The 23,559-nt window shown below is 56.4% G+C and overlaps 4 protein-coding genes across 6 annotated transcripts in view; 3 read left to right on the top strand and 1 right to left on the bottom strand.

Moving 5' to 3' along the window:
* The window catches only part of CORO1C (coronin 1C), a 47,666-nt gene extending 37,668 nt beyond the window's left edge, over positions 1-9,998 (top strand). For all 3 annotated transcript variants that reach the window (XM_014875008.2, XM_014875009.2, XM_088176204.1), the window contains exons 4-11: positions 2,358-2,487; positions 3,216-3,397; positions 3,915-4,034; positions 4,866-4,970; positions 5,845-5,990; positions 6,435-6,492; positions 6,575-6,820; positions 7,425-9,998. In XM_014875008.2, the coding sequence (XP_014730494.2) occupies positions 2,358-2,487; positions 3,216-3,397; positions 3,915-4,034; positions 4,866-4,970; positions 5,845-5,990; positions 6,435-6,492; positions 6,575-6,820; positions 7,425-7,544 (1,107 nt within the window). In that variant the 3' untranslated portion in view covers positions 7,545-9,998. The remainder of the gene's footprint in view (positions 1-2,357; positions 2,488-3,215; positions 3,398-3,914; positions 4,035-4,865; positions 4,971-5,844; positions 5,991-6,434; positions 6,493-6,574; positions 6,821-7,424) is intronic.
* Positions 9,999-11,247: 1,249 nt separating this feature from the next.
* Positions 11,248-13,454, top strand: SELPLG (selectin P ligand). The gene is made up of 2 exons (XM_014874851.2): positions 11,248-11,380; positions 12,097-13,454. Exon 2 carries the CDS (start codon positions 12,102-12,104, stop codon positions 13,308-13,310), a length of 1,209 nt encoding a protein of 402 aa, XP_014730337.2. The 5' UTR covers positions 11,248-11,380; positions 12,097-12,101; the 3' UTR covers positions 13,311-13,454.
* A 2,926-nt stretch (positions 13,455-16,380) lies between these two features.
* TMEM119 (transmembrane protein 119) lies at positions 16,381-19,806 on the top strand. Its single transcript, XM_014875102.2, has 2 exons — positions 16,381-16,856; positions 18,479-19,806. The coding sequence occupies exons 1-2, from the start codon at positions 16,513-16,515 to the stop codon at positions 19,242-19,244; spliced, it is 1,110 nt and encodes a 369-aa protein (XP_014730588.2). The 5' UTR covers positions 16,381-16,512; the 3' UTR covers positions 19,245-19,806.
* Positions 19,807-20,414: 608 nt separating this feature from the next.
* ISCU (iron-sulfur cluster assembly enzyme) lies at positions 20,415-23,467 on the bottom strand. The gene is made up of 5 exons (XM_014875104.2): positions 23,067-23,467; positions 22,880-22,993; positions 22,559-22,669; positions 21,827-21,905; positions 20,415-21,416 (listed from the first exon to the last, which is right to left on the bottom strand). Exons 1-5 carry the CDS (start codon positions 23,268-23,270, stop codon positions 21,322-21,324), a joined length of 603 nt encoding a protein of 200 aa, XP_014730590.2. The 5' UTR covers positions 23,271-23,467; the 3' UTR covers positions 20,415-21,321.
* Positions 23,468-23,559: the final 92 nt, after the last annotated feature.

Raw genomic sequence — 23,559 nt, 5'->3', positions numbered from 1 at the left:
AGACCAGAGCAGAGCAAATTCCTTTAAAAATCAAAGAGAGCCCATGCAGTGACCTGAGCCACCAACCAGGACAGGGACAATAAGGAGAAGGTGTGACCCTACAAAAATGATGCACCAAGAGCCTCTTCCTGCAGGGATATGGGAGCAGGGCCATGGATAAATCCAGGCTTCAAACTCAATTGCTTCCTTACTTAAAGTGATAAAAATTGAAATATATGATATAGGAAGTAATGTTTTTTCTAGACATGGATTTAATCTTCTTTTTAACTTGTGCAGAGCCAAAGGAGGTAATTTTTGCTTCTCTTTAAGAGGGATGAAAGAAAAGTTTGCTTTGTTTTCTTTCTCACGTTCTGTTTGTGCAAAACCTTCCCCTCCTGCCCTTCCTGCAGCCCCAAACCTCTCCCTCAGCTGTGCCACAGCTTCACTTCCTCCTGCACAAACAAACAGCCTTGATAACATCAAACCCCCTAAAAAACACCCAGACACCCCCGGGAGGGAGAGCAGGTAACACTTCCTAAAGCCCAGGCAATCCTACAGCATTTGAAGGTTTCCTTGGAGTCATCCTGAGTCCTCCCCTGGGCAGGGTAAGTCCTGCATCCAAAATTCTGTAATTTCCCTGTGAACCTGATTTGATCCTGTTCAGGAACGAGGGGCTGGGCCAATTGGGACCACGCCCTGACCTTTGACACTCGTTTCTTTATTATTTTTGGGAGTAGCAGGCAGGATTGTTTGGGTCAGTAATCTGAAATCTGCCCAGGATTACACTGCTCTGCAGCTGCTGCCAGCTACCAGGGTTTTACCTGACAGAAAATTCCATCTGTCCTCCAGAGGCTTTATAAAAAAAACCGTTTTCACTGGGATTTTGCCTCCCTTCCCTTTCCCACCCCCTGCACTTGCTGTCTTATGTTTAAATTTGCTTCTGGAGTTTTCTGGCTCATTTGCATTTGCTCAGAGGGATCTCAGGGTCCTTCCTGGCTCAGATGGTGCAGAACAGAACCGAGTCCCCCACGTTGGCAGGGTAAATCCTGCATCTAAAGTTCTGTAATTTCCCTGTGAGCCTGGTTTGATCCTGGCCCTGCACAGACATCCCAACAATCCCACCCTGTGCCTGAGAGCTTTGTCCAAAGGCTCCTGGAGCTGTGACAGCCTTGGGGCTGTGCCCATTTTCACCCCTTGCAGAGGAATCTTCTCCTGGGGATGTGTTCCCATTGTGGTCATTCATGACAAACTAAATCAGTTTTGGGTTATTTAGAGGGGAGCTGGTACCCACTGAGATTCTCTGCATCTTGCTGTTTTTTTTCCCAGTGCCAGTCATTCCTTTGAGGAGGGAAAAACTGGGATTAGTGCAGAAATCCACGTGTCCATCTCAGTCTGCCTCACTTCCTAAATCCACTCCCTCACATCCCTCAGCTTGTTGGGCATCGTGGGCAGGGTCTGGCAAGCCCAGTTCTCCCAACTCTAGGAAAAGCAAACAATGGGAAGCAAAGCAAACGTGCTCTAATGCTGCCACCTACCTACAGCAGCTCCAACTGCTCCCCGAGGGGCTCTCCCTGGAATTCCATGGCATTTTTTATTACACTCTATGTAGATCAAATTCAATTCCGAGATGATTGTCCAGTGCTGAATTGGAGGGATAGTTTTGGTGAGGCTGATCCTGCCCTGGGGCTTTGGGGTGATGGGTTTGTCTGTCCCATCCCTGGTCGCTGCCAGCTGTAAAAGCTACCTCCCTTCTGCTGGAATTCCAGTGCTGTGGCATCCTCAGGGGGCTGTTCCTCCTCCCGGTGGCCCTTCCCTGAGGAAGTTTGCAACAGAAGGGTTGTGTAACCAGGCAAGAAGTGAACAGGCAGTGCTGATTTGGGCTGCTCTGGCTTCTTCCAGGACTAAACCCTGATTAAACGGGATATGAAAGGATCCTGAATCTAACAGGAAAATAAATTGCTGGTGTTCCTAAAGAAATGAAAAGTAGGCAGTGGTAGAGCTGCAGCATCATCCCTCTGAGGGACAAGCATAGTTTGGAAAGACAGCAGCTTGTTCCCGTGGAATTGGAGCTGCAGGGGGGATTTCTCAGACTCCTTAATGAGCAGGAGCAGAGTGGGTCCATGGACATGGGAATAAAGGGCTTGCACCATGAGGAGCTGTGGGTTTGTGCTGGCACATGAGCGAGGAAGGATGTTGCTCATGGATCAGCCAAGGGTTTATTGACAGCTGGGAATGATTCCCTCCCCACTTCCCTTCCTGGTGACACGGAGAGGTGACAGCTCCGGCGGCTGTGGGACGCGGGAAGCGGCCGAGCCACGCGCTCCTCAGAGGGGCTGCCCTTGACTGAGCACCTTTCCTTTGCTTCCCTTCCCTTGCAGGTGTGGCAGATTCCTGAGAATGGGCTCACCCTGTCCCTCACAGAGCCCGTGGTAGTGCTAGAAGGCCATTCCAAGAGAGTTGGCATCGTGGCCTGGCATCCGACGGCGCGGAATGTGCTGCTCAGCGCAGGTACAGAGCACAGGAACGGGCAGCAGCCTCCCCTCCCTGCTTCCCTTCCTCTCCAGCTTTTCCTTTTCCAGCTCCTCACATCCCTGTGAATCACAAGACCCCTGGCAGTAGCTGGGAACATGGGACACGTGGCTCACAGCCCCCTCTCTGTCTCAGCCTTTTTTATCTGCAGTTTACAGGGATAAGCACCAAGGAATTGTCTGGAACTGGAGTATGAAAGTTGTTCCAGACTTTATTTCATCTGCAGTAACAATTTACATCTGCATTCCCCACACCCCTGTTCTCATATACTTTTAGAACAGGCCCAAGTGTTTCTCCTTTCCCTTGGTCTCTGCAAAGTATCCCAGAGTCCAGCTGTTCTCCCACAAGCTGTCATGGTCAGCATTTTCCAAATTGTCTCCTTGGCCAGGACAGGCCATGGAATGAAATTCTTTTGACCGCTGAAAATCAGTCACATCATTATGGAAATAAGTTGGATAATTTATCATCCATTGATCTGAGGCTTCCATGGGTTGGGTCCCAAGGAAAGAAGTGAGTCCTTTCAGTGGGATTGTTGGATGTGCTGAGTGTTTTCCATTGATAAAAATCCCTCCTGAGCTCCCAGCCTGGGTTTTGGTTTCCCCAGAAAAATCTTTGTTGCTTCAGGGGGTTTATCCCTTGTTCCTCACCTCTGGCTTTGCCCCTGTGTACCCCAATGCTGTGATTTGAGCTGTTAATTCCCTTTTTAGGCTGTGATAATGCCATCATCATCTGGAATGTGGGAACAGGAGAAGCCCTCATCAACCTGGACGACATGCACGTGGATATGATCTACAATGTGAGCTGGAATCGCAATGGCAGCCTCATCTGCACAGCTTCCAAAGACAAAAAAGTCCGAGTTATCGACCCCAGGAAACAAGAAATTGTTGCTGTAAGTTTGCTTAATCACTAAAGAAACAACTAGATTCACTCCAGCAGGGAATGAGCAAGAAAATGTGGAAGAAAGAACGTTCTTGCTCAGTTTAGACACCACATTCAGTTGCTTTCTTCAGAAATTACAGGAGGAATAGTAGGGGTTGGAGGATTTGTCTGGGTTTATTTGGATTAGTGTTTGAACCGGGATTTTAGGGCTCAGTTCTAAACCTACAGGAGTGTAATTCCACATCTAATCCTTTTGTATAATTACAGTTCCAGAGTTGTGCATGCAAAGCAGAGCTTTAGTTGTAGCTTGCAAAGAGGTTTTCCATCAGCCTTGCAAGAGGCTGATTGTCAAACGAGCCAGGAATGTTCCCTTCTCCCGTGGTTCAGTGATTGCGTTCTGCTCCCAAGCAGCAGGGAAGGGGAGTTGGATATCGCTCCTGCATGGAGGAGCGACGTGTCCAGAGAGGAGCCACCACTCCAAGGGTTGTTCTGTTCCCTGCTAATCCTGCCCTGCTCCTCTCTTCCAGGAGAAAGAGAAAACCCACGAGGGAGCCCGGCCCATGCGAGCCATTTTCCTGGCAGACGGGAACATCTTCACCACCGGCTTCAGCCGCATGAGCGAGCGGCAGCTGGCCCTGTGGAACCCGGTACGACCCCACACTGCACCTGGGCAGTTACCAAGCCAGCCCTGCAGCCCTGGGGCCATGGAATGGGCTGGCTTGGATGGGACATTAAAGCCAATCCCATTCCAACCCCCTGTCCTGGGCAGCGACACCTTCCACTGCTTGTTCCAAGCCTGGCCTTGGACACTTGCAGGGATGGAGCAGCCAGAGCTTCTCTGGGCACCGTGTGCCAGGGCCTCACCACCCTCACAGGGAAGAATTCCTTCCTAAATTCATGTTTTATATACTTGAGGTTATTCCCTCTCCATCTGCTGCCTGCTCCTGCTTCCATGATTTTGGCTGTGTGGTGACTCAGTGAAGGAACTGAGCAGGGGCAGTGAACAGCTGGGAGCTGCAGGTTGGAAGTGCCTGGGAAGATGCTCAGGGAGCAGAGGGGCTGTGGGAAGGTCTCTGCTGTCTGTGCATCGTGCAGAGCAGGACAGCAACAATCCCAGGAGGGTTCAGGGTGGAAGGGACCACCTGGACTGTGTCCAGGTGGCTTTTGAGTGTCCCCAGGGAAGGAGGCTCCATCACACATCCCATCCCACTGATACTAACTCACTGTGTCACATATTTCCCTTGACTTGGTAAATTTTCCTGGCTCCTGTTTTTATTTAATTTAGTGATTAAAATGCCCTTGGGGAATGAATCAGCTCGTGAGTATTCCCAGCATTTGTTGTAACACACGGATCCTTCTGGGTGGTGCAGACACCACTGGGAGTTCACTGCCTACAGAGTTTTAATAATTTAGACCCTCTCTCTATGAACAGAAGCTTTTCCAGTCTTTATTAACATCCCTGGCATTTTTATTTCCAGAAAAACATGGAGGAGCCAATAGCCCTTCATGAGATGGACACCAGCAACGGGGTCCTGCTGCCCTTCTACGACCCAGACACCAACATCATTTACCTGTGTGGGAAGGTAAGGAGAGGCTTTGGAGGCACCTGGAGGGAGTGGTGCCTGTGAAATGTTCTCCAAAAAATCAATGCTGCAGCAAAAGTGGGGCTGCAGAGAGACCAGGCTGCTCTGGAATGGGTTTGATCCTCACTCTGCAGAACCTGGGAAGGACCTGGATGTTTCTTTGAGATGGATTAGGTAAAGCTGCTCCTAATGCAACAAGTCCCACACTGTTGCCAAAACATTTCTTGCTGGTGTTGACCTGGATGATTTTAGACTGGAATGGGGGGAAGAAACATTTTTGATGTTGTCCTCCTTGGAGATGCTGGAGCGACTCTCTCTGTAATTTTGTGGGGTTAAATAATAGAAAACTGGAACCAGGTGCTCCTTTCTAAAAGCAATTTGTAGGAACTTGGTGCCCACATGTGATGGACTCCTACAAATAGGAGCCAAAGCCAAGATAACCAAAGAATTCCTAAGGAGTATCCATACAAGCACATTCATGAATCCCATCTTTGTAGCAGCTGATGAGGAATATTTGGCTTCTATCTGCCACCTGCAGTTTCAGAGACAGCAGTGTGGTGGAATTGCTTGGAATTAAGGTTTATAGCCTTTCTGCCTGATTGTGGCAGGAGGTTTTTCCACAAGAGATGAGGAAGGGGCCGCTCCCAGCCTGGAAGCATGAGCTCAATCCCTGTCCCACAGTGTTTGGAACAGGACTTGGAGGAATTGTTCAGTTGATGGAGTCGGATTGTGGAGAGGATCAGCCTTGCTTCAAAACCAGCTGTGAGCTGTGCATGGCAGCATTCCTGGAAGGGAAAGCTGTTGGGAGCAGCAGTGTGGGCACAGGGAACACAGGTCCTGCAGCCTCTGGAGGGTCTCCTGGGGTTCCTTGCAGGGTGACAGCAGCATCCGCTACTTCGAGATCACGGATGAGTCCCCGTACGTTCACTACCTCAACACCTTCAGCAGCAAGGAGCCGCAGAGGGGCATGGGGTTCATGCCAAAGAGGGGCCTCGACGTCAACAAGTGTGAGATTGCCAGGTGAGGAGAGCTCAGGAGGGCTGGGAGCTGGGGCTGGGAATTTCAGGAGTGGTTAAAGCTGCAGAGCAGTGAGCACGGGGCAGCCGTGGTTCAAAAAACCTGGGAAGGGCAGGAAACATCTCAGGATGTTGCTGCAGTGGCTCCAGGAGGGAACATCACTGCTGGCTGGGGACATGATCCATCTCTTCTCCCAGGAAACAAGTGATAGGACAAGGGGAAACATCCCAGTTTCTTCATGGAAAGGGTGGTCAGGCATTGGAAGGGGCTGCCCAGGACAGGGGTGGAGTCCTCATCCTGGAGGGATTTAACAGCCATGTGGATGTGGCACTTGGGGACATGGGTTATGGTGGCCTTGATGGTCTCAGGGATTTCTGTGCTTCCTTGGGGTTGCTCCTTTCCCATCTCCTCCATCTCCCTGATCCCACCTCTCCGTTTTCTCGGCAGGTTCTTCAAGCTCCACGAGAGGAAGTGTGAGCCCATCATCATGACGGTTCCCCGCAAGGTGAGCACTGCCCTGGGGCCGGGCTCTGGAGCCAGCTCTGCCTCCCAAAACTCCTGACTGATCCATGTCCCCTGCCTTGCAGTCTGACCTCTTCCAGGACGACCTGTACCCAGACACAGCCGGCCCAGAAGCAGCTCTGGAAGCAGAGGAGTGGTTTGAGGGCAAGAACGCTGATCCTCTCCTCATCTCCTTGAAGCACGGGTACATTCCAGGCAAAAACAGGGATCTCAAGGTGGTCAAGAAGAACATACTGGACAACAAACCCGCTGGGAACAAGAAGAGTGATCTCATAAATGCTCCAAAGAAAGCAGCGGATGCCTCAAACCCTGTGAGTTAACTCCAGGAATTTTGGGGGTGATGGCCTCATGTGGGAATGCCAAGGTGGGACCAGTGACAGGGATCAGCTGGGGCTGTGTCAGGGAGGTTTAGGATGGGTATCAGGGAAAGGTTCTTCCCCCAGAGGGTGCTGAACAGTCTCCCGAGGGAATGGTCCCAGCCCTGAAGCTGCCAGAGCTCCAGGAGTGTTTGGACAATGCTCTCAGGCTCGGGGTGGAATTGTTGGGGTGTCTGTGCAGGGTCAGGAGTTGGACTGGATGATCCCTGTGGGTCCCTTCCATCTTGGGCTATTCCATGATTCTGTGATTCTAATGCTTCTGTAGATATGGAACATTCCTTGGAATTGTTTTTCCTAAATCACAGAACCATTAAGGTTGAAAAAGACTTTCAAGATCCCCAAGTCCAACCCTAACCCAGCACCAGCACCTTGTTCACCACTAATTCCTGTCCTCAAACCACATCCTTTGGGACACAGAAGAAAGGCTTAAAGAGCAGGCACTGGTCCTGCATGGGTGCACTGAACATCCCAACTCCTCCAGAACTCCAGCAATCCCACTGGGAGGAGCTCTCCTCACTCATCCTTCCTTATCTTCCAGCAAAACGACGCCAAATTGGACGAGATTTTGAAGGAGCTGAAATCCATCAAGGACACGATCTCCAACCAGGACGAGCGCATCTCCAAGCTGGAGCAGCAACTGGCCAAGATCGCAGACTGACGGGGCCGCCAGCCCAGGCACATCCCAGCTCCCAGTTCAGCCAGCAGCAGCCTGCAGCATTCCAGTACGAGCTTTCCTGTTCTCCTAAATCCACGTCAACAAGAGCCGATGATTTCAAGCCAAGCTTTTTAGTGAAAGAGTTTTTTGGGTTTTTTTTTTTTTTTTTGGGGGGGGGGGGGGGGTTGTTTTTGTTTTTTTTTTTTTCTCGTTTCCCGATGTTCCGATGAATTTCTGTGACTGTGTCAAAAACAAGGCAAAAATGAGAAGTGCTACTTTTACAGGGTTTTTTTGGGTTTTTTTTTTCCACATGTTATTATGAATCCTTGAAAAACTAATCTGTTCTTGACTTCCAATGTCATGCCCAAATATCTTTTTCTAGATTTTAGGGACCAACGCCACATTGTTCTTAACCATTTTTTTTTTTAGAGTTGCCAAAAAAGAGAAAAAAAAATTTGCTTTTATTTTTCTTATTTGCCACTTTTGCAGTATTTGTGTTTCCATTCCAAGGGACAGGGGATGTGGGGGGTGTTTACACTGTGCAGAGAACAAAGCTGAAGCTATTTTGTATAAATCCTCCATTTGGAACAATCAGGTGGGTTCCCTTCCCTTCTCTTCCCTGTGGAATCCCCTTGGAGATGAGATCAACTGCCTTTCCTGCTCCACAACATGTCCCCAGCCCTGTTGGCTGACAGAAAAATACAGATATATCATTCTGAATGAGGGGATTTATTTCCTACTGAAGTTTTAAGCCAGCACCATGTTCCCATTTTCCTACAATCCCAAGGTTTTGATTCCATGACCAAACTCACGTGTTTTACTTGCTCATTTTTATTTCCGTTTTGAGGCAGAAGTGACTTCCATGCAGGAATGTTTTTATCCATGGAGCATGGAGTTCCAGGTGAGCTGTAGGATGCCAGCAGCCATTGCTGCCCCCCAACACTCCTGAGCTCATGGATTTTAAGAAGTTTTTGGAATCCATCAGCTTTTCACACCATTGCTGATGATAGGAATTTTTCTGTGCTTCCAAGGCAGCATCAGCAGCAGAAAGATGATTTTTCCATGATAATTCTCCACAAACAAAATGCCTCTCCTGTTCCTTTTTGATAATTTGTTTTCTCCTGTCCATCATTCCCATTCCTGCCTCCCATCCTGCCATGCTGGAAAGCTTTGCAGGAAAGGATTTGTTCCTGGATCAGATGAGTGACCTCCAACCCCAAACCCCCTCCTGCACTCCCAGCCCTTCAGAGCAGAAGGGACTGGGAGGGTGGATTTGATCCCAGTTTGGAGAACTGGTTTCTCACACGGCTCCTTTGGGATCCTGCAGGGAGAGGCCCTGTGAGTGCTCTAGGCTGGCTCCTCCTGGAATTCCATGGAAGCTCAGCTCAGCAAAGCTCTGCTCAGGCAGGGCCTCCCCTGTGAAGTCAGGGATGGGGCAGGCTGGCTCCCTGCTCCCAGGCTGTGTCCTTGTGCTGGGAATGGCATCCAGGACACCCTGGAAAGCTGTGCCAAGCAGGATTGGTGCTGCCATTCCTGGCACAGCCCATCCCTGCAGTGCCAGGGAGTGCTGATAACCCATCCTGAATCCAAAGGTGTCCAAGAGCTCTGGATCCCTATCCCAGCTGGACTCTGTCCCTGTGGCAGCTCCCACCTGGAGCATCCCGGTGGACACGAGTCTCTTCATCCAGGCTGAAGTGATTGATTTATTTTTATTTTTATTTTCCATTAGTTTAGCTAGGAATTCTCCGATTTTCCATTTTCCCCAGTGTTTGCATGTTCAGAACTTCCAGGTTAAGGATTCCCTGTTGTGAAGGGATGTGTGTGTGGAGGCGGAATCAGCCAGGGGACGTAGCTGGAGAGGCACGAGGATGGGATGGAGGAGACAGAGGATGTGGTGGGATTGCAGAGCAGGAAAGCTTCAGAAAAGTGGGATTTCTGTGTTTTAGGGACAAGTGGCATCCCCTGCCCTGTGCCCGTGGATCCACAATCCGGCTGCTCCGGGTTCTTTGGCTGTTTGGTGACGTTTCTGTATTGCAGTAAATGCCTGAGATGTGTATTTTTATGGATTTTATTTTTTTTCTTTTGGAACCCAAACCCGAAGGTCGTTCTCCCCACAGTGGTGATTTCTGTGTTGATTTGTACGTGTGACTTCAGGGTTGTGTGCTCGGGGACCTCGGGTTTGTTCCTAACATTGGAGGGAAATCAGTTTTGGGAGCCGCTGGATTGAGGTGCCCGGGGGTGGGGGTGTGGGAGATTTTAGTTCCTAGCCTGTATTTTATTTAAATGAACTGATGCCTCGCCAGGCTCAACCGGAGTCAGTGCCTGAAGCTTTTTGTAGCCGTGATATCCCGGGAGAGAACCAGCCCAGTCCGGAAAGACGCGCTCTTATAGAGCGGCCAGAGTATCTGTCCAAATATTTGCTTCCATTTTCAAAAGATAAAAGTCATTGATTATAAACTGCCTCTGCTTGGCTTTTCCTTTGGCTCTCCGCGTCCTGCGCCCGCCCCCGGCATTCCAGGTTTGATTGATAACTGGGATATGGAATGAGGGACACTTGAGTGGCTGAGGGCACCTTGGGGACCTTCTGCTCCTGTCCCAGGAGAGCCAGGGCCCGTTCCTGGGGTCACACATGGAATCTTCCCTGGTGATGGACCCAAGAGCTTGGCTGGATGTGGGATGTGATGGCACAGACGGGCTGGGGGATCTCGGGGTGGATGAGGGTGATGTGTTCCCAGGAAGGAACAGCCCTGCTTGGGAACTACCCTGGATCCGGGGGGGCTCATTCTGCTCTTCCCCAGGAAATCCGGACTGACACAGAGCCTGGGCTGAAAACATCGCTTAGTCCGCCCAGGTTTGAGCTTTCTCAGGGCTGCGGCGTTTCAGGGGATGTTGCACAACCACCTCCGGAACACCCCGACCCCGGCACCACCCCAAAGCCGGGCAGGGATGCTCCCGGAGAGTCAACGCGCCCTGGGCACCATGGATCCATCCCAGGGATGCTCATCCCACAGGCCTGAGCCCCATTTCTTCCCTCTTGCAGCCCCCTGGGCAGGTGTTTCGGGGCAGGGACGGGCTGGAGTTTCGAGGGCGGGGGGGTTGTTGACACCCCGAGCCCGTTCCTGCGGATGTGCCTCTTGCAGCACCTTCCTGCGGCTGCGCCTCCCGCCCGGGAGCCTGCGGTTGGGGCGGGGGATTTCCTGTCATGCCAATGCTACCAGACTGGGACAACACCCAGGACAATACCCAGCAGCCCTCCCAGAGCCCCTCCGAGCATCCTGGGGACGGTGCAGAGAGGAGGAGCCCGGCACAAGATGTTTTATTGTGCAAAACATCAAGTCAGGCCCTCACCCTCCTCCTCCTCGTGTGCTAAGGCGTTTCCCGGTGTTGAGGTGTCTCAGGGCACCCTGGCCATGCCCACACCGTGCCCGGGGCGGGGGTGGCATCCCTGGCACCAGGTTCGCCGTCACTTCTGCTTTCGGAGCGACGCCAACCGCGGCGCGCAGCTGCTCGGTGGGGCCGAGCCGGGAGCTCCCAGCAGGGCAGGAAGCCCCTTTTTGGGGTGCAGCCCACACCCTGCCACCCTCCCCGAGAGGTGCTCGCAGCCCCCCAGCCCTCGGTGGCCCCACTCTCGGCGTGACGTCCTTCCCCCGCGGGCTCTGGAAACCGCAGCCGCTTTTCCGCGCTCCCTCCGTGCCCCGCCCGGCCGGAGGTGCAGGCGGACGGTGCCCACGACGCCCCGCGGGTGCCGGTGCCGGTGCTGGGGCTGCCCTCGCCCCCCCCGTGCCAGCCCCTCGCCGGTGAGTCCTGCAGTCGGGATCCCACCGCCTTCATCAGCACAGGTGAGCCCTGCAGGGAAGGGGATGGATCGGGGCTCGGCCCCGGGGATGCTCTGGGTGCCAAGGGGGTGCTCAAAGGGGTCCCTGAGGGTGCCACGCTCCGTGCTGGTCCCTGGGTGTGGGGGGGCGGGATGTGGGAGCACTGAGCCCTGTCTGGATGCTGTTGGGTGCGGGTCCTCGGGGACCTCGGTGGCTTCCGCCCATCGCGGCTGCCAAGGGATGGGGGATTGATGATAGAACAGGAGAATTTGGGGTGAGTTTGCGGTGGATTTGCCTCTCCTGCTCCAGCACAGAGGGCACAGGCTCATGGTGGCCCTGAGGAGCCCTGTGCCAGCCCGGCGGGCGGAGGGGGAGGACAGGCACCCCGGAGTGGGGGGTCTGTCAAAACGTGGCCGACATCCCTGTGGTTTCATTTCCACACAGACTCATCCCGCGACTGTCCCTTCCCGCAGCAGCCGCCTCCAGCGTGGCTGATTTCCCATTTCCAGACACTCAACTTCCTTATCAAAACTTGCTCCTGGAGCAGAGCCACCCTTGCAGGTGGGGGCTGTAGCAGGCTGGGTGCATCCTCCATTCCCCCAAACCCGAGGGCCCCTCTCCAGAGGGGAAGGATCCCCGGTTGGAGTGTGATCCTACGGTGGGGCAGTTCCATGCTTGGCATTCTTCCGCGGGGAGCAGGATGTCACCCCGATGTCACCTGCCCTTTCTGTCCCCTGCAGGTCCCATGGCGCTGGGCTGGGCCGTGCTGGTGCTGCTGGTGCTGAGCCCCCTGCGGGCGTGCGGGGCTGAGCTGCTGCAGCCGGGGCTGCCCCGGGGCGAGCAGTGGGTCTGGGGGGTGGCCAAGCCTCTGCCCCTCTCCCGTGGGAAGAGGGATGACAGCGAGCAGGAGCCTGGTGCCACCGCGATGATCGGCAGTGACAAGAGCGATGGTGCCTCTGTGCCACCACCAGCAGCCGGCACCAACGCCAGCCTGCTCCGGGTGCCAACCACAGCCGACCCCATGGACGATTCCCCCGAGCCTGAGCAGCTCCTGGGCTCTGTAGCACCGGTGCCCGGCACCAACGCCAGCCTGCTCCCAGTGCTTGCAGTGTCCACCACAGCCGAGCCTATGGATGAGACAGATTCCCCTAAACCCGACTTATTGGAGAACTCTGTGGCACCAGCAGCGCCCAGTGCCAGCACCAGCCTGCTCCGGGTGCCTACAGTGTCCATTACAGCTGATCCCATGGATGAGACAGATCCCCCTGATCCCGACCTGCTCCTGAGCTCCGCCCCAGCACCCAGCACCGAGGCCAGCCGGGCACTCGAGGTGCCAACTACAGCTGATCCCATGGATGAGACTGATCCCCCTGATCCCGATCTGCTGCCAACCTCAGAACCTGTCACATCAGCAGCACCCGAAAAGAGCATCGCCATCACCACCCCCAGCTGGCTCACGCCACCCATCGAGGAGAACACAGTGACTGATGGCCTGGACAGCAGCTCCTCCACGGGGCCACCCTCAGCTGTCCCCCCAGCCTTTGTCGTCACCACTACGGGCTACAGGAAACCCAAGAAATCCGGAGCTCCGCCTGCACCGACCCTCCCGGCCCTTTGGGACACGACGCCAAGGGGCACCGCGGTGCCCTGGGAGCCCGACGGGGTGATGAGCAAGTGCCTGCTGACCATCCTGCTGCTGGGGCTGGTGGCCGCCACCTTCCTGGTGTGCACGGGGGTGCTGGGGTCGCTGCTGTGGCGGCGGACGCGGACGGGGCAGCGCCGCTTCAGCCGCACCGAGATGGTTTGTATCTCCTCGCTCCTGCCCGACGCCGAGGCGGCCGCCGGCCCCCGGCCTGTCCCGGCCCGGAGGCACAGGCTGCTGCTGCCCGACGGCAGCTCCGAGCCCGATGGAGACAACCTGACTCTCAGCAGCTTCCTGCCGGAGCACTCCTGAGCCCCAGGGATGGCTCCTGCATCCCGCAGCGCTGGGGGGCAGCGTGCCCGGTGGAGCGGCGGGCAGGGATTCCCTGTCCCCCGGTGTTTTAGCTTGGACCAGTGCGATGGAGCTGCTCCCCCGGGGCCAGCTCAGCCCACCCCATTAAAGAGTTACCTGGACATGGTGGTCTCTTCCTGGCAGGGCCGGCACTCGCAGGCCCCTTCCCCGCCCCGCCGCCTGCCCACATCCTGCTGCCAAAATTTCGCTTCTCCATCCTCCCCTCCTAGAGGAGCAGAATTGAAACCCGCGGCCACCCCTCGCCAGGCAGGGAGCAGATCCCGGGACCTTGGGGACGGGACCGCAGATCCCGGGACCTCCTCCCCGCGTGGTCTCGGCCTCGTGGGAGCAGAAAGGGAGGAGGGGGACGGGGCGGAAACGCCGGGGGAGGGGGACGGGGACAGGGACAGGACGGGTGCGCTCGTGGCACAACGTGTTCCTGCCTGCGGTCGCTGCAGCGAGGCGGGGACGCCTCCGGAGCCGCCGCTGCCTGTCAGGTGCTCGGCCCCGGGGGCGAGCGGTGGCCGCTGGGTCTCGGCATCGTCCGGCAGCGCTGGCCCCGGCTGGGACTGGGAATGGGAGGGATAGGGAGAACAAATCCATGAGAGGCCAGCGAAGGTTCCACCATTTCCCCCCCTCGGGCAGGTGTCAGTCATTCCTCGGGTCACCAATTGATCCCTTCCTTGGGGGGGCGGAAATAGCCCAGGACTGGCTCTGTCCTGCCAGGCTCAATGTCTCCATTTTCCCATTTTGCTCTACCCAGGTTCCCCATCCCCATATCCCCACATCCCCATCCCTGCTGTGATGAGGTTCAATGTCCCCATCTCTCCATCCCCACCCATGCCCCGCCAGATTCAGCATTCCCACATTCCCATATCCCCTTCCCCACATCCCCAAGCTTGCAGCCTCCTACAAGGCCACTCTGAGCTGTCTGTCCAGTGGGAATTGCCAGCGTGGTCATTCACCTGCATCCCGGCCTTGCTGCCTGTTTACATTCACTCTGTGCTTGGGATATTTTCCATCTGGATCCTGGCAGCTGCACGGCCCTGCTCTGGCTGTGAATGTAAATGTTTATGGGTGAGTCAGCCAGCCCAGGGGACCCGCAGCTGGTGGCCGTGGCCGGTCCCCACGCAGGACACTCTGGCCGTGGGCTCCTTGCTGATGCCACCCTGCTCTGTCCCACTGTGTCCCCACGCAGGACACTCTGGCCATGGGCTCCTTGCTGATGCCACCCTGCTCTGTCCCACTGTGTCCCCACACCAGCGCCCGGCCAGCCAAAGCTGCCACGGGGAAAGAAGAGGGACGCTCCCATCCTCTGGCTTCACCCCACAGCACCTCATCCATCCTCTGCCCCTGGTGAGGATGAGGCCGGTGTGTCCCGAGGAATCGGATGGGTGCAGATTCGAGGGATTGCTCTCACTCTCTCAGCTGTGCCGGCTGCTCTCCAGCAGGAGCCCAGCGAGAATAAACTTTCCTCCACCGCGGGAGCGAGGGGCCGGGGATCGCCGTATTTGGCGCAGCCAGCAGGTCCTGCCAGGCTGCCATCGCACACCTCACGGCACAGGAATTCACGGGAAGCCTGCGCGGTGTCACAGCGGGATCCTCAGGGATCCCGCCGGAGAGCGGGAGGGCAGCGTGGGGTGGGGTGGCACCAGGCTGCGGTGGGTGACACGAGGCCCGGGGTGACACAGGGCCAGGGGTGGCACCGGGCTGTGGTGGGTGACACGAGGCCGAGGTGGCACAATCCCACGCACGACGCTGCACATGGAGCTCCACAGGCCTCGTGCAGCTCTGCAGGACGGGTCCCCTCCGGGTATTTTGCTGGCACAGCAAAGCGTAGCCCAAGGAAGCAAATTAGAAGCAGAGCAAGGCTGAAATCCCTCAAATTACGGGTTCTCCGGGCGGGCTGTGCCGCCGAGCCCAGCCCTGCTCGGCCCCGCGTTCCTGCTGCCCCAAATTACACAGCGGGGCCGGGCGGTCCCGGCCCTGCCCAGCTCCGAGGGGCCGGGCCCGCGCCCGCTGCAGGCAAAAACAGCATCGTAATGGCCAGTGGGAGCTGGCACCGGGAACTGGGACCGGGATCCCGGCTGCGAGGGTGGGGACACTGGGCAGGGAAGGATGGGGATCGTGGGTGAGGGGAAATGGAAATACTGGGCAGAGATGGATGAGGTTTCTGAGCAATGAAGGGTGGGAACCGTGGGCAGGGTGGGATACAGATCCTGGGCAAGGAGGGATGGAGACTCTGGGCAAAGCGGGATAGGGATCCTGGTTCGGGATGGGGTTCTTGGATGAGTGGCAGTGGGGACTCTGGACGATGTGGGATGCAGACCCGGGACAAGGAGATTGAGCTCAACACCGACATTACTGGGTGAACGGGGGGCAGCTCAGCCCCATCCCCACCTGGGATGGAGGAGCAGGGCCGGATGCTGCTGGAACTCCTCCCGGCCGCCCTCGCCCTCCCCTCGCCTTTCCCCCTTCCCCTCTAAGATTTCATCACTGAGCACTTAAGGCCGGGAAAAGCCGCCCCAGCAGCTGCTGGGAGCCGCCGGGGCAGCCAGACGGACGGAGCCTTTATTTCGGGGAGCCGCGACGCCGGCAGCGACGCCGGAGAAACCCCAGCGGCGCCAGCTCCCCTCCGGCCCAGGGGACAGAATCCCCCCTCCCCATTCCCCGGGGGTCACGGTCCCCAGACGCTGGCCATGGCTTTTTGGGGGGTCTGGCAGGTCCCCAGAGAGGAGCAGAGGAAAATAGCAACAGGATGAGGTCATGCAGCGGCTGCAGCCTCTTGAGCAACCTCAGGCCAGGCCGAGGGGACCAGGGCAGGGGGAGACAGAGCTTGGGGGAGGCTCAAGAGATGCTTCCAGACCCCCAAACTGGAGACCAGGACCCAGGGAGCTGAGCAGCTGCTTTGTTTGTCTGTGGAACCAGGGGTACCCCTGGCCCAAGGCAGAGGTGCCCAGGCCGGACATTTCCAGGCTGGGATTTTAGGAAATGTTCTCCTGGAATTACGGGGATGGTCCCAAGCCATGTTTGCCCCACTGCCTCAATAATTCCAAGGCACTGAGCCCACATCCCTCACTGCCCGCCTTGGATTCTTGGATGGGCTTTACCCCCACCTTCGTGGATAAAAACAACATTAAAAACAACACCTTGTGTGACCCCCATGCCTGCTTGCACCCCAAAATGTGGCCCCTCCGGGGTCGATGATGGGGGGCACCACGGCTCCTTTGCTGATGGGATAAGCCAGGAAACACCCCCAGCCCCAGCTGGAGTTCATCTGGAAGGGGGCTGGGGGCTGCCTGCCTTCTCCTGGCCTCCCACACCCCCTCCCCATCCCGGCTGTAATGAGAACAAGCTGGTCCCGGGCTGCGACGTAGGGGGAGGAGGAGAAGGAGGAGGAGAAGAGAGGGAAGGAGGAGGCTCCATCCCAGCAGGCTGCAGAAAGGGGCTCGAGGTGTGTGGGACAGATCCCGTCTTCCCGGCTCCCTCCCGCCGGCTGCGGGCGAGGTGAGGATCCCACTGGATGTGCCAAGCTGCTCCCCAATTTTCGGGTGGCTCTGGAGCAGGGCACAGACTGTCCCACAGCCGGGGGTGCTGTGGTGAGGGCTGGGTATGGTCCCCATGGCGGGACACGGGACGGAGTCGGCCACATGGCTGCATTCCCAGGCAGGAATTGGAGTGTGCTGCGTCTGGACAACACCAAAATAGTGAATTTCTGGAGCGGTTGGGAAGCGGAGCTGGGAACAAGCTGTGGGTCTGGGGGTGGGTGAGGATGGGGCTGGAATGGGATTGGGACGGGGGTGGAGGGCTGGCAATGCCCGTGGTGCCAGGCCCTGTTCTTGGCACTGCTTTGGGCTTTGCTCAGCCCCTCCACGGCCACGGCTGCTCCTCAGCTCCGATGGCTGCCAGGGAATTGACGCCGTCCCCATCCCGGGACTCTTTTCCCGCCGAGGGGCCCCTGTCTGGGGTGAAGAGGAGGATGAAGGGGCTCAGCCCCTCAAACCCTTCATTCTCCCGGTGCTGGTCAGTGCTGTGACCCCACAGCCGCAGCAGTGCCCGTGGGGAACCGGGAGGGCTAAGGGTCGGGGACACCTCCCACCTCTGCCGCCGTTTTTTTGCACTGGATTAATGGAAACCAGATTGTGCAGCCGGCAAAGAGCCTGGAAGCCAAATCCTGCTGCTGGAGTCCCTCAGTCTGTAGAGCTGCTGCTTTGGGTTTGTTTGGGGGGGAATATGAGATGTGGGTTGGCATTTGGGGAGCCTAAGGTTGGGGAATTGTCACGGGGGGGGTCCCTGCTGATGGACCTGGGGAACTGTTTCCTGAGACCTCCCTATGGAGCCGTGAGGAGGGAAAGAGCCCCGGGAATGGCTCGATGGCGTTACATGGCGTGGCACGCGCTCACGTCCCTTGGGAATGTCTCGGGACGGTCACGTCCCTCTCCCAAATCCCGTGGGGTGCAGAGCCTGGCCAGGGGCTCATCACAGCTGCAGGGTGGGAAGCGTGTGTCCTGTGTCCTACAGCACACTGTGGGCTGCGGAATGGGGCACATCCAGCCCCATCTAGGTGAGAAGCAGGGCACAGAGATGGAACCAGCCTTGCCCCCTTCACCAGGGACGCTCAGGCAGCTGGCACCCCTGTACCTTGCACCCCAGTTCTGGGGCTGCCCCTTTGTTCCACACCCCATCCCGGCTCCACTCAACCACCATGGTGGCACTGGGGTGAAATCCTGCCCCAACCTATTTTTAGCCATGCTCCAGCTGGGAATTAACGGTCCGGGACGGGCGGTTGGGAAATGCCTCTTGCGCCGGGCCCAGCCCCTTTGTAGCGTCGCCTGTGTCAAAGTTTCCACTGCAAACCTCCATTTTTTAGGAATTCTCTAATCAGCCAAATGACCGCTGTCTGGAGCCAGGCGCTGGCAGCAGCCCCGGTCCCCCAGCCTTGAGCAATCCCACCCAGCTGGCTTCCAGCTGCACCCTTGGAAAACAACGGGAGCCCCTCGCTCTGTCAGGGCGAGAAAACCGGAGCTGCCTTTCTACTTCCATAAGGAAATTCAGGCTTGGGGGGGCTGGCCTGGGGGGACTGCTCTGTTGAGATATTAACACGTCCCCCTCCCCTCTGCATCCCACAGGTCTCCTGCACGAATCCTGGGAATGGGCTCAGCCATGGGTGCGTGGTTGCTGCTCTTGGTGCTGCTGGCGGCGGCCCCGGCACAGGCGGCAGCGCCCCGGCACCGCCCGGTGCTGCCGGACACGGCGGGCAGCGGCGACGGCGACGAGGCTTCAGCCACGCTGCCCGCCCAGCCCGTGACCCCCCGCATCACCCCCACGGTCGGGGACGCTCCAGGGACCACGGTGACCAACAGCTCGGCGCCGGGCGTGCTGGACGGGCTGGTGGATTTCTTCAAGGAGTACCTGCTGCTCGTGGTGGTGGTGGGCTCGCTGTCCTTCGTCCTCCTCTTCATCATCTGCGCCGCCATCATCGTCCGGCAGAAGCATAAGGCCTCCGCCTACTACCCCTCCTCCTTTCCCAAGAAGAAATACGTGGATGAGCGGGACAAGTCGGGGGGAGGGCGGGCGTTCAGCGAGGTGCCCGAGAAAGCCCCCGAGGCCGGCGCGGAGGAGCCGCTGGACGGCAGCCGGCAGCTCCAGGCGGACATCCTGGCTGCTGCCCAGAACCTCAAATCCCCCCCCAAGGCACCGCTGGCCAACGGGGCCCGGGGCGAGCAGAATTCCCCTCAGGAGGAGGAGGAGGAAGAAGAGGAAGGAAAGAAGTTGGGGGATGAGCAACCCAAGCCCCCTGGCCAAAACCCAGGTGTGGAGGAAGGGGCGAGCGCAGGAAGCAAGGAGAGCCCTGATGCATCCCAGGATGGCTCCCAGGCTCCCTCTGGAATCTGAGGCAGGGACAGAGTCCTGGGCAAGCTGAGGAGCTGCTGGCTTGGGACACACGATGGACATGGTGGATCAGGCTCTGTACGTACGTGGTGGCTCAAGGAAGCCCTGATGAAGATCCCATTGCCCCCCATCTCCCATGACCCTGGTGCTGAGGTGGGGGGAATTTGCCAGCTGGTGGTTTTCCCCAGCAGTGGAATGCTGTCAGCCCCAGCTCCTGCTGCCCAAGGGGCTTTTCCCACCCCAGGCACTGTGTGGGTGCATCCCCCCAGCTCCAGCTCTGCCCCCACTGTGCCACCAGTTTCCTCCCAAACGTTATTTTAATCAGCAGCAGCAGCCTGGTCCGTGCCAGGCGCCTGGCTGGGAGCTGTGTCCCTCTGGGAAAAGGGATGGGACCAGGGCTGGAGGTCTGTAGGACACGGGTGAGCTTTGCCCATGGCCACCCAAGGGAAAGAGGGATGAGGATTTAGGGACAAGGACCCTCCTTTCCTTCTTTTACCCCAGAGCCCAGCTGGATTTTTGCATTTCCTGAATCCCTTCAGCTAGAAATAAACGTCTCCTCCGCACAGCTCCTCTCCCGTGTGTCTCTGCAGCCGTGGGGTGGCCAGGGGACAATCCCAGTGTCCCTGTGCTCCTCCAGGGACACAGCTGGATTGGACTCCAGGGGCAGTGGAGCCTTGGGCAGGGTGTTATCAGTCCCCACATCAGCACATCGCTTGCCTTTCCAGGAAACCTTTATCTTACACTCACAGCTGTGGGGCCGAGGGGGGGCCGTGGGGGACTCAGCCCTGGCTCTGGGGTGCAGCTGCTGCAGTGGGGACAGCAGGAAAGCCTGGAAGGTGACAGAGGCTGCTCTGCAGCACATCCCCCCATCCCTGTATCCCTGCAACCTCCTGTATCCCTGTGTTTTATCCCATTATGTCCCCGACTCAGGACAACCTTCCCTTGGGAGGAGTGTGCCACCACAAAGAGCTGATTTTGCCCCAGAGCAGATGTGAGTGTGTGAAGTTTCCTCAATTTTTTTTTTTTTTACTGGGAAAGAACAGGATTGTTCCAAGAGAGAGAAGCATGTTCCTCACTGCTGGAGGGTGCCAGGAGCTGAGGAACCACAAGAGGGACCTTGTGAGTGACAGACGTGTGACCTCTGTGTTAAAAATTACAAATATTGTGCCCAGATGGAGCAGAATGAGACAATTATTTTTTTTTTAAATGTGGTTTTAAATGTTTAACAACACCCTCAGTATGAAAAATGGGAAGTGAGGTGTTTTGTGGGAGGTTAGAAGGTAAAGAAGTGAAGTTTGTCAGTGTGTCGTCTGCTTGCTTTGGAAATGCTTCCCTGGAAAAGAGGAACTCTGGGAGCTCCCCCTCAGCTCTGCTATTCCCCACCGGGATTCCAGTCTGAGGGTGTATTTTAAGGGAGTGGTTTTGGTTGGAAGGAACCTTAAAGCTTATCCAGTTCTAAACCCTTTCCTTGGGCAGGGACACCTTCCTCTAGCCCAGGATTTACAGCTGTGAGAGAGCACCTGGTGAGTGAAAAAGTGAAATTCTTATAGAAAACACCCCAAAATTCAGGCTGTTCCTCAAACAAGGGCTTCAAAACTTAAGCAGTGACAGGATGGGAGCAGAAACCACCAGTGTTTCCTGGCAACTTTTCCCTTTGGCACCTGCAAAGGGTCCCAGAATTCCAAGAGCAGGAATTTGCCCCTGGATTGTGAAACCAACCCTGACACAGCCGGAGCCAAGGGTGACGCTGCAGCTCTCACACACACATCCAAACCAGGGTCAACAATTCCCACCAAATTCCATGAAATATTAGGCAAAACTAGACATCTTCCCAAAATAAAAATCAAAGTGCAGCCCTTCCAGTACCGGACAGTAGCGGGGTTTTGTCTCCAGAGCGGAGTCTTCCCGAGGGGACAGGAGCCCCCATCCATGTGAGCACTACGGAGTGGCTGGACACCACAGGGACACGTTGTGCGTAACTTGTGCGTATCTTACAGCTTGAGTAGTGCACAGGGTCCTACTACAGCTCGGGAATTGCACTGCAGAGTGAGGAGGGAGGAGGGGAAGCTGCGCAGGCAGTTCAGGCATTGTCGGCTTTTTTGTCGGGTTCTCTGTTTGGATCCTGCTTCAGTTTGTAATCAGCCAAGGCAGCCTTGATGGCGTCTTCAGCCAGCACTGCAAAGCAAAAAAAAAAAAAAAAAAAAAAGAGGATTTGAAGGACAATTCAAGAGCTTTTAGGACAAAAGATGAGGTAAAAATAAAAGCAGGCAGCGGTGAGCATACAAGACCAGCAGCACAGACTGATCTTAGGAGTAGAATCTGAATGGAATTCCTAAAACACTGAATTCCTATAATGCTGATTTCATGTAATATAACTTCAAATAATAATGTAACTCAGAATCTGACCATTTATTATCAGTCTGCTGAGCCACAGGCTCTAAAACAGTGATCTGAAAATTCTCTAATTAACTCTAAAATCTGAACAAGTTTTCTCTTAAGGACAACATTGTGCAGAAAGCGGAAAACAGCATCTAGAAGCATCTGTGCTACTCCCAGAGTATCTGAGATGCAGGGTTTTTACTTACTGGAGCAGTGCAGTTTGACAGGGGGAAGGCAGAGTTCCTTGGCAATATCTGTGTTCTTGATTTTCAGCGCTTCGTCAACCTGAAACACAGGCAGAGGTGGTCACAGGCCCTGCTGTTTGTGTTTGTTAAGAAGGTTGAATGCTCCAGAGCCAGCAGAATCCACAGGGGAGATCATCTCAGCTGCCCAGGGCAGTGAGGGATGTGGGAATTAAGGAATGTCTGACTGACGTATCAGTGTCACAGACTGTCCCCACTTGGGCTGCTTCGAGTCTGTTCATCCTCTATCAGAACACTGAGGTACGTTTACTGCAGGCAGAAACCAATCTAACTGATCTAAAGATTCTCTAGAACTAAAATTTCTGCCATCAGCCTGGTTTTGCTCATTACATAAGACACAAAGTAATTTCCTAGTGGAATTGTTCAAAAACAGACTGTTAAAAAAAAACCCCAAAAAAACATGTGGATGTGGCACTGTGGTCATGGTCAGTGGTGGAGCTGCCAGCGCTGGGGGTAGGGCTGGCCCTGATGTTCTCAGAGGGCTTTCCCAACCTTAATGATTCCCTAATGAGAAAGGCAATTATTACCCTACAACTGAAGCCTTGACTCTGCTGGCAGTCGCTTCTACAGCACAAAGTAGTGCTGTAGAAGTGCCCTGGAGGGAACTTCCTATGTGATCCCAACAGAGAACACAAGCACGTGGGAAGCTCTGCAGCTTTCCCGGAGCTCCCTCACCGTTTTCCCTTTGACCCACTCGGTGGCCAGTGAGCTGGAGGCGATGGCCGAGCCGCAGCCGAAAGTTTTGAAGCGGGCGTCCACGATCCTGCCGTTCTCGTCCACTTCCACCTGCGGGAGCATTTTGGGGACAATTCAGCTTGGTCAGGTCCCCCCAGCCGGGCCCCCGGGGAGCGGGACTGGCCCTGCCCCGGGCACAGAGCACGGGCAGGGCGGGCATGAGGGAAGCCCGTGCTGTCCCCTGAAGGGACACGGGCACATTTGACCCTCACAACAGCCCCATATGACCCCACCCAGGTGCCAGCGGGTCCCCAAGGTCACCTGAAGCTTCATGACGTCGCCGCAGGCCGGGGCGCCCACCAGGCCGGTGCCCACATTCTTGGCATTGCGGTCGAGGGAGCCGACGTTGCGCGGGTTCTCGTAGTGATCCACCACCTGGCAAGACACAGCGTCAGCGAGGGACACCCCGCGTCCCCCCGTCCCTCCCCGTGTCCCGCTTGCCCCTCACCTTCTTGTGGTAGCCCATAGCGGCCGGGGCCGGCCCGGGCCGGGGCCGCAGCAGCACCGCCCCCGCCGCCCTCAGTGCCGCCATCTTAACTGAGGGGAGGGGCAGCGTCTGCCTCCCTTTTATAACCTCGGGAGAGTTGGCCACGCCCTGGTCACGCCCCGCCACGCCCCTTCGTCTCTGGAGCCCGCGTCTTAACCCGGTCATACATTGGCCGCGCAGACGGCGCGAACGCTGGAGGCCGCCTGTGGGACGGGCCTCGCGCTGTGGCTAAAGCGATCAGTAAATCAATAAAAGATGGAAATGGCCTTTCAATCGCGCCAGGGTTTTTATCGCGCAAGCTCGTGCGTGTCCGGCACGCGGCGCCACACTCAATATGGCGGGCGAGCGGAGCCGCGCACGCCACGGACCCTCCCGGAGGCCCCCTGATGGCCACACAGCGGGGTGTCCGCGGTGCTGCCTGCGCCACGGGCCAGAAGACAAAGGGTCACGCCGC

The sequence above is a fragment of the Sturnus vulgaris genome, chromosome 19, assembly GCF_052056855.1.
Source record: "Sturnus vulgaris isolate bStuVul1 chromosome 19, bStuVul1.hap1, whole genome shotgun sequence".
Taxonomy (NCBI): Eukaryota; Metazoa; Chordata; class Aves; order Passeriformes; family Sturnidae; genus Sturnus; species Sturnus vulgaris.
The sequence above is the reverse complement of the archived record's forward strand: the minus strand, read 5'-3'. Positions and strand labels throughout refer to the sequence as shown.

Bases quoted from the DNA above. Each gene is read 5' to 3' on its own strand.
- TMEM119 (XM_014875102.2), top strand. From the start codon at position 16,513: ATGCCTGCTTGCACCCCAAAATGTGGCCCCTCCGGGGTCGATGATGGG. The intron at 16,857-18,478 runs GTGAGGATCCCA...TGCATCCCACAG, and splicing joins TCCCGCCGGCTGCGGGCGAG to GTCTCCTGCACGAATCCTGG.
- ISCU (XM_014875104.2), bottom strand. From the start codon at position 23,270: ATGACCGGGTTAAGACGCGGGCTCCAGAGACGAAGGGGCGTGGCGGGG. The intron at 22,670-22,879 runs GTGACCTTGGGG...ATGCTCCCGCAG, and splicing joins GCGACGTCATGAAGCTTCAG to GTGGAAGTGGACGAGAACGG. The intron at 21,417-21,826 runs GTAAGTAAAAAC...TTTGCTTTGCAG, and splicing joins TGTCAAACTGCACTGCTCCA to TGCTGGCTGAAGACGCCATC.
- SELPLG (XM_014874851.2), top strand. From the start codon at position 12,102: ATGGCGCTGGGCTGGGCCGTGCTGGTGCTGCTGGTGCTGAGCCCCCTG.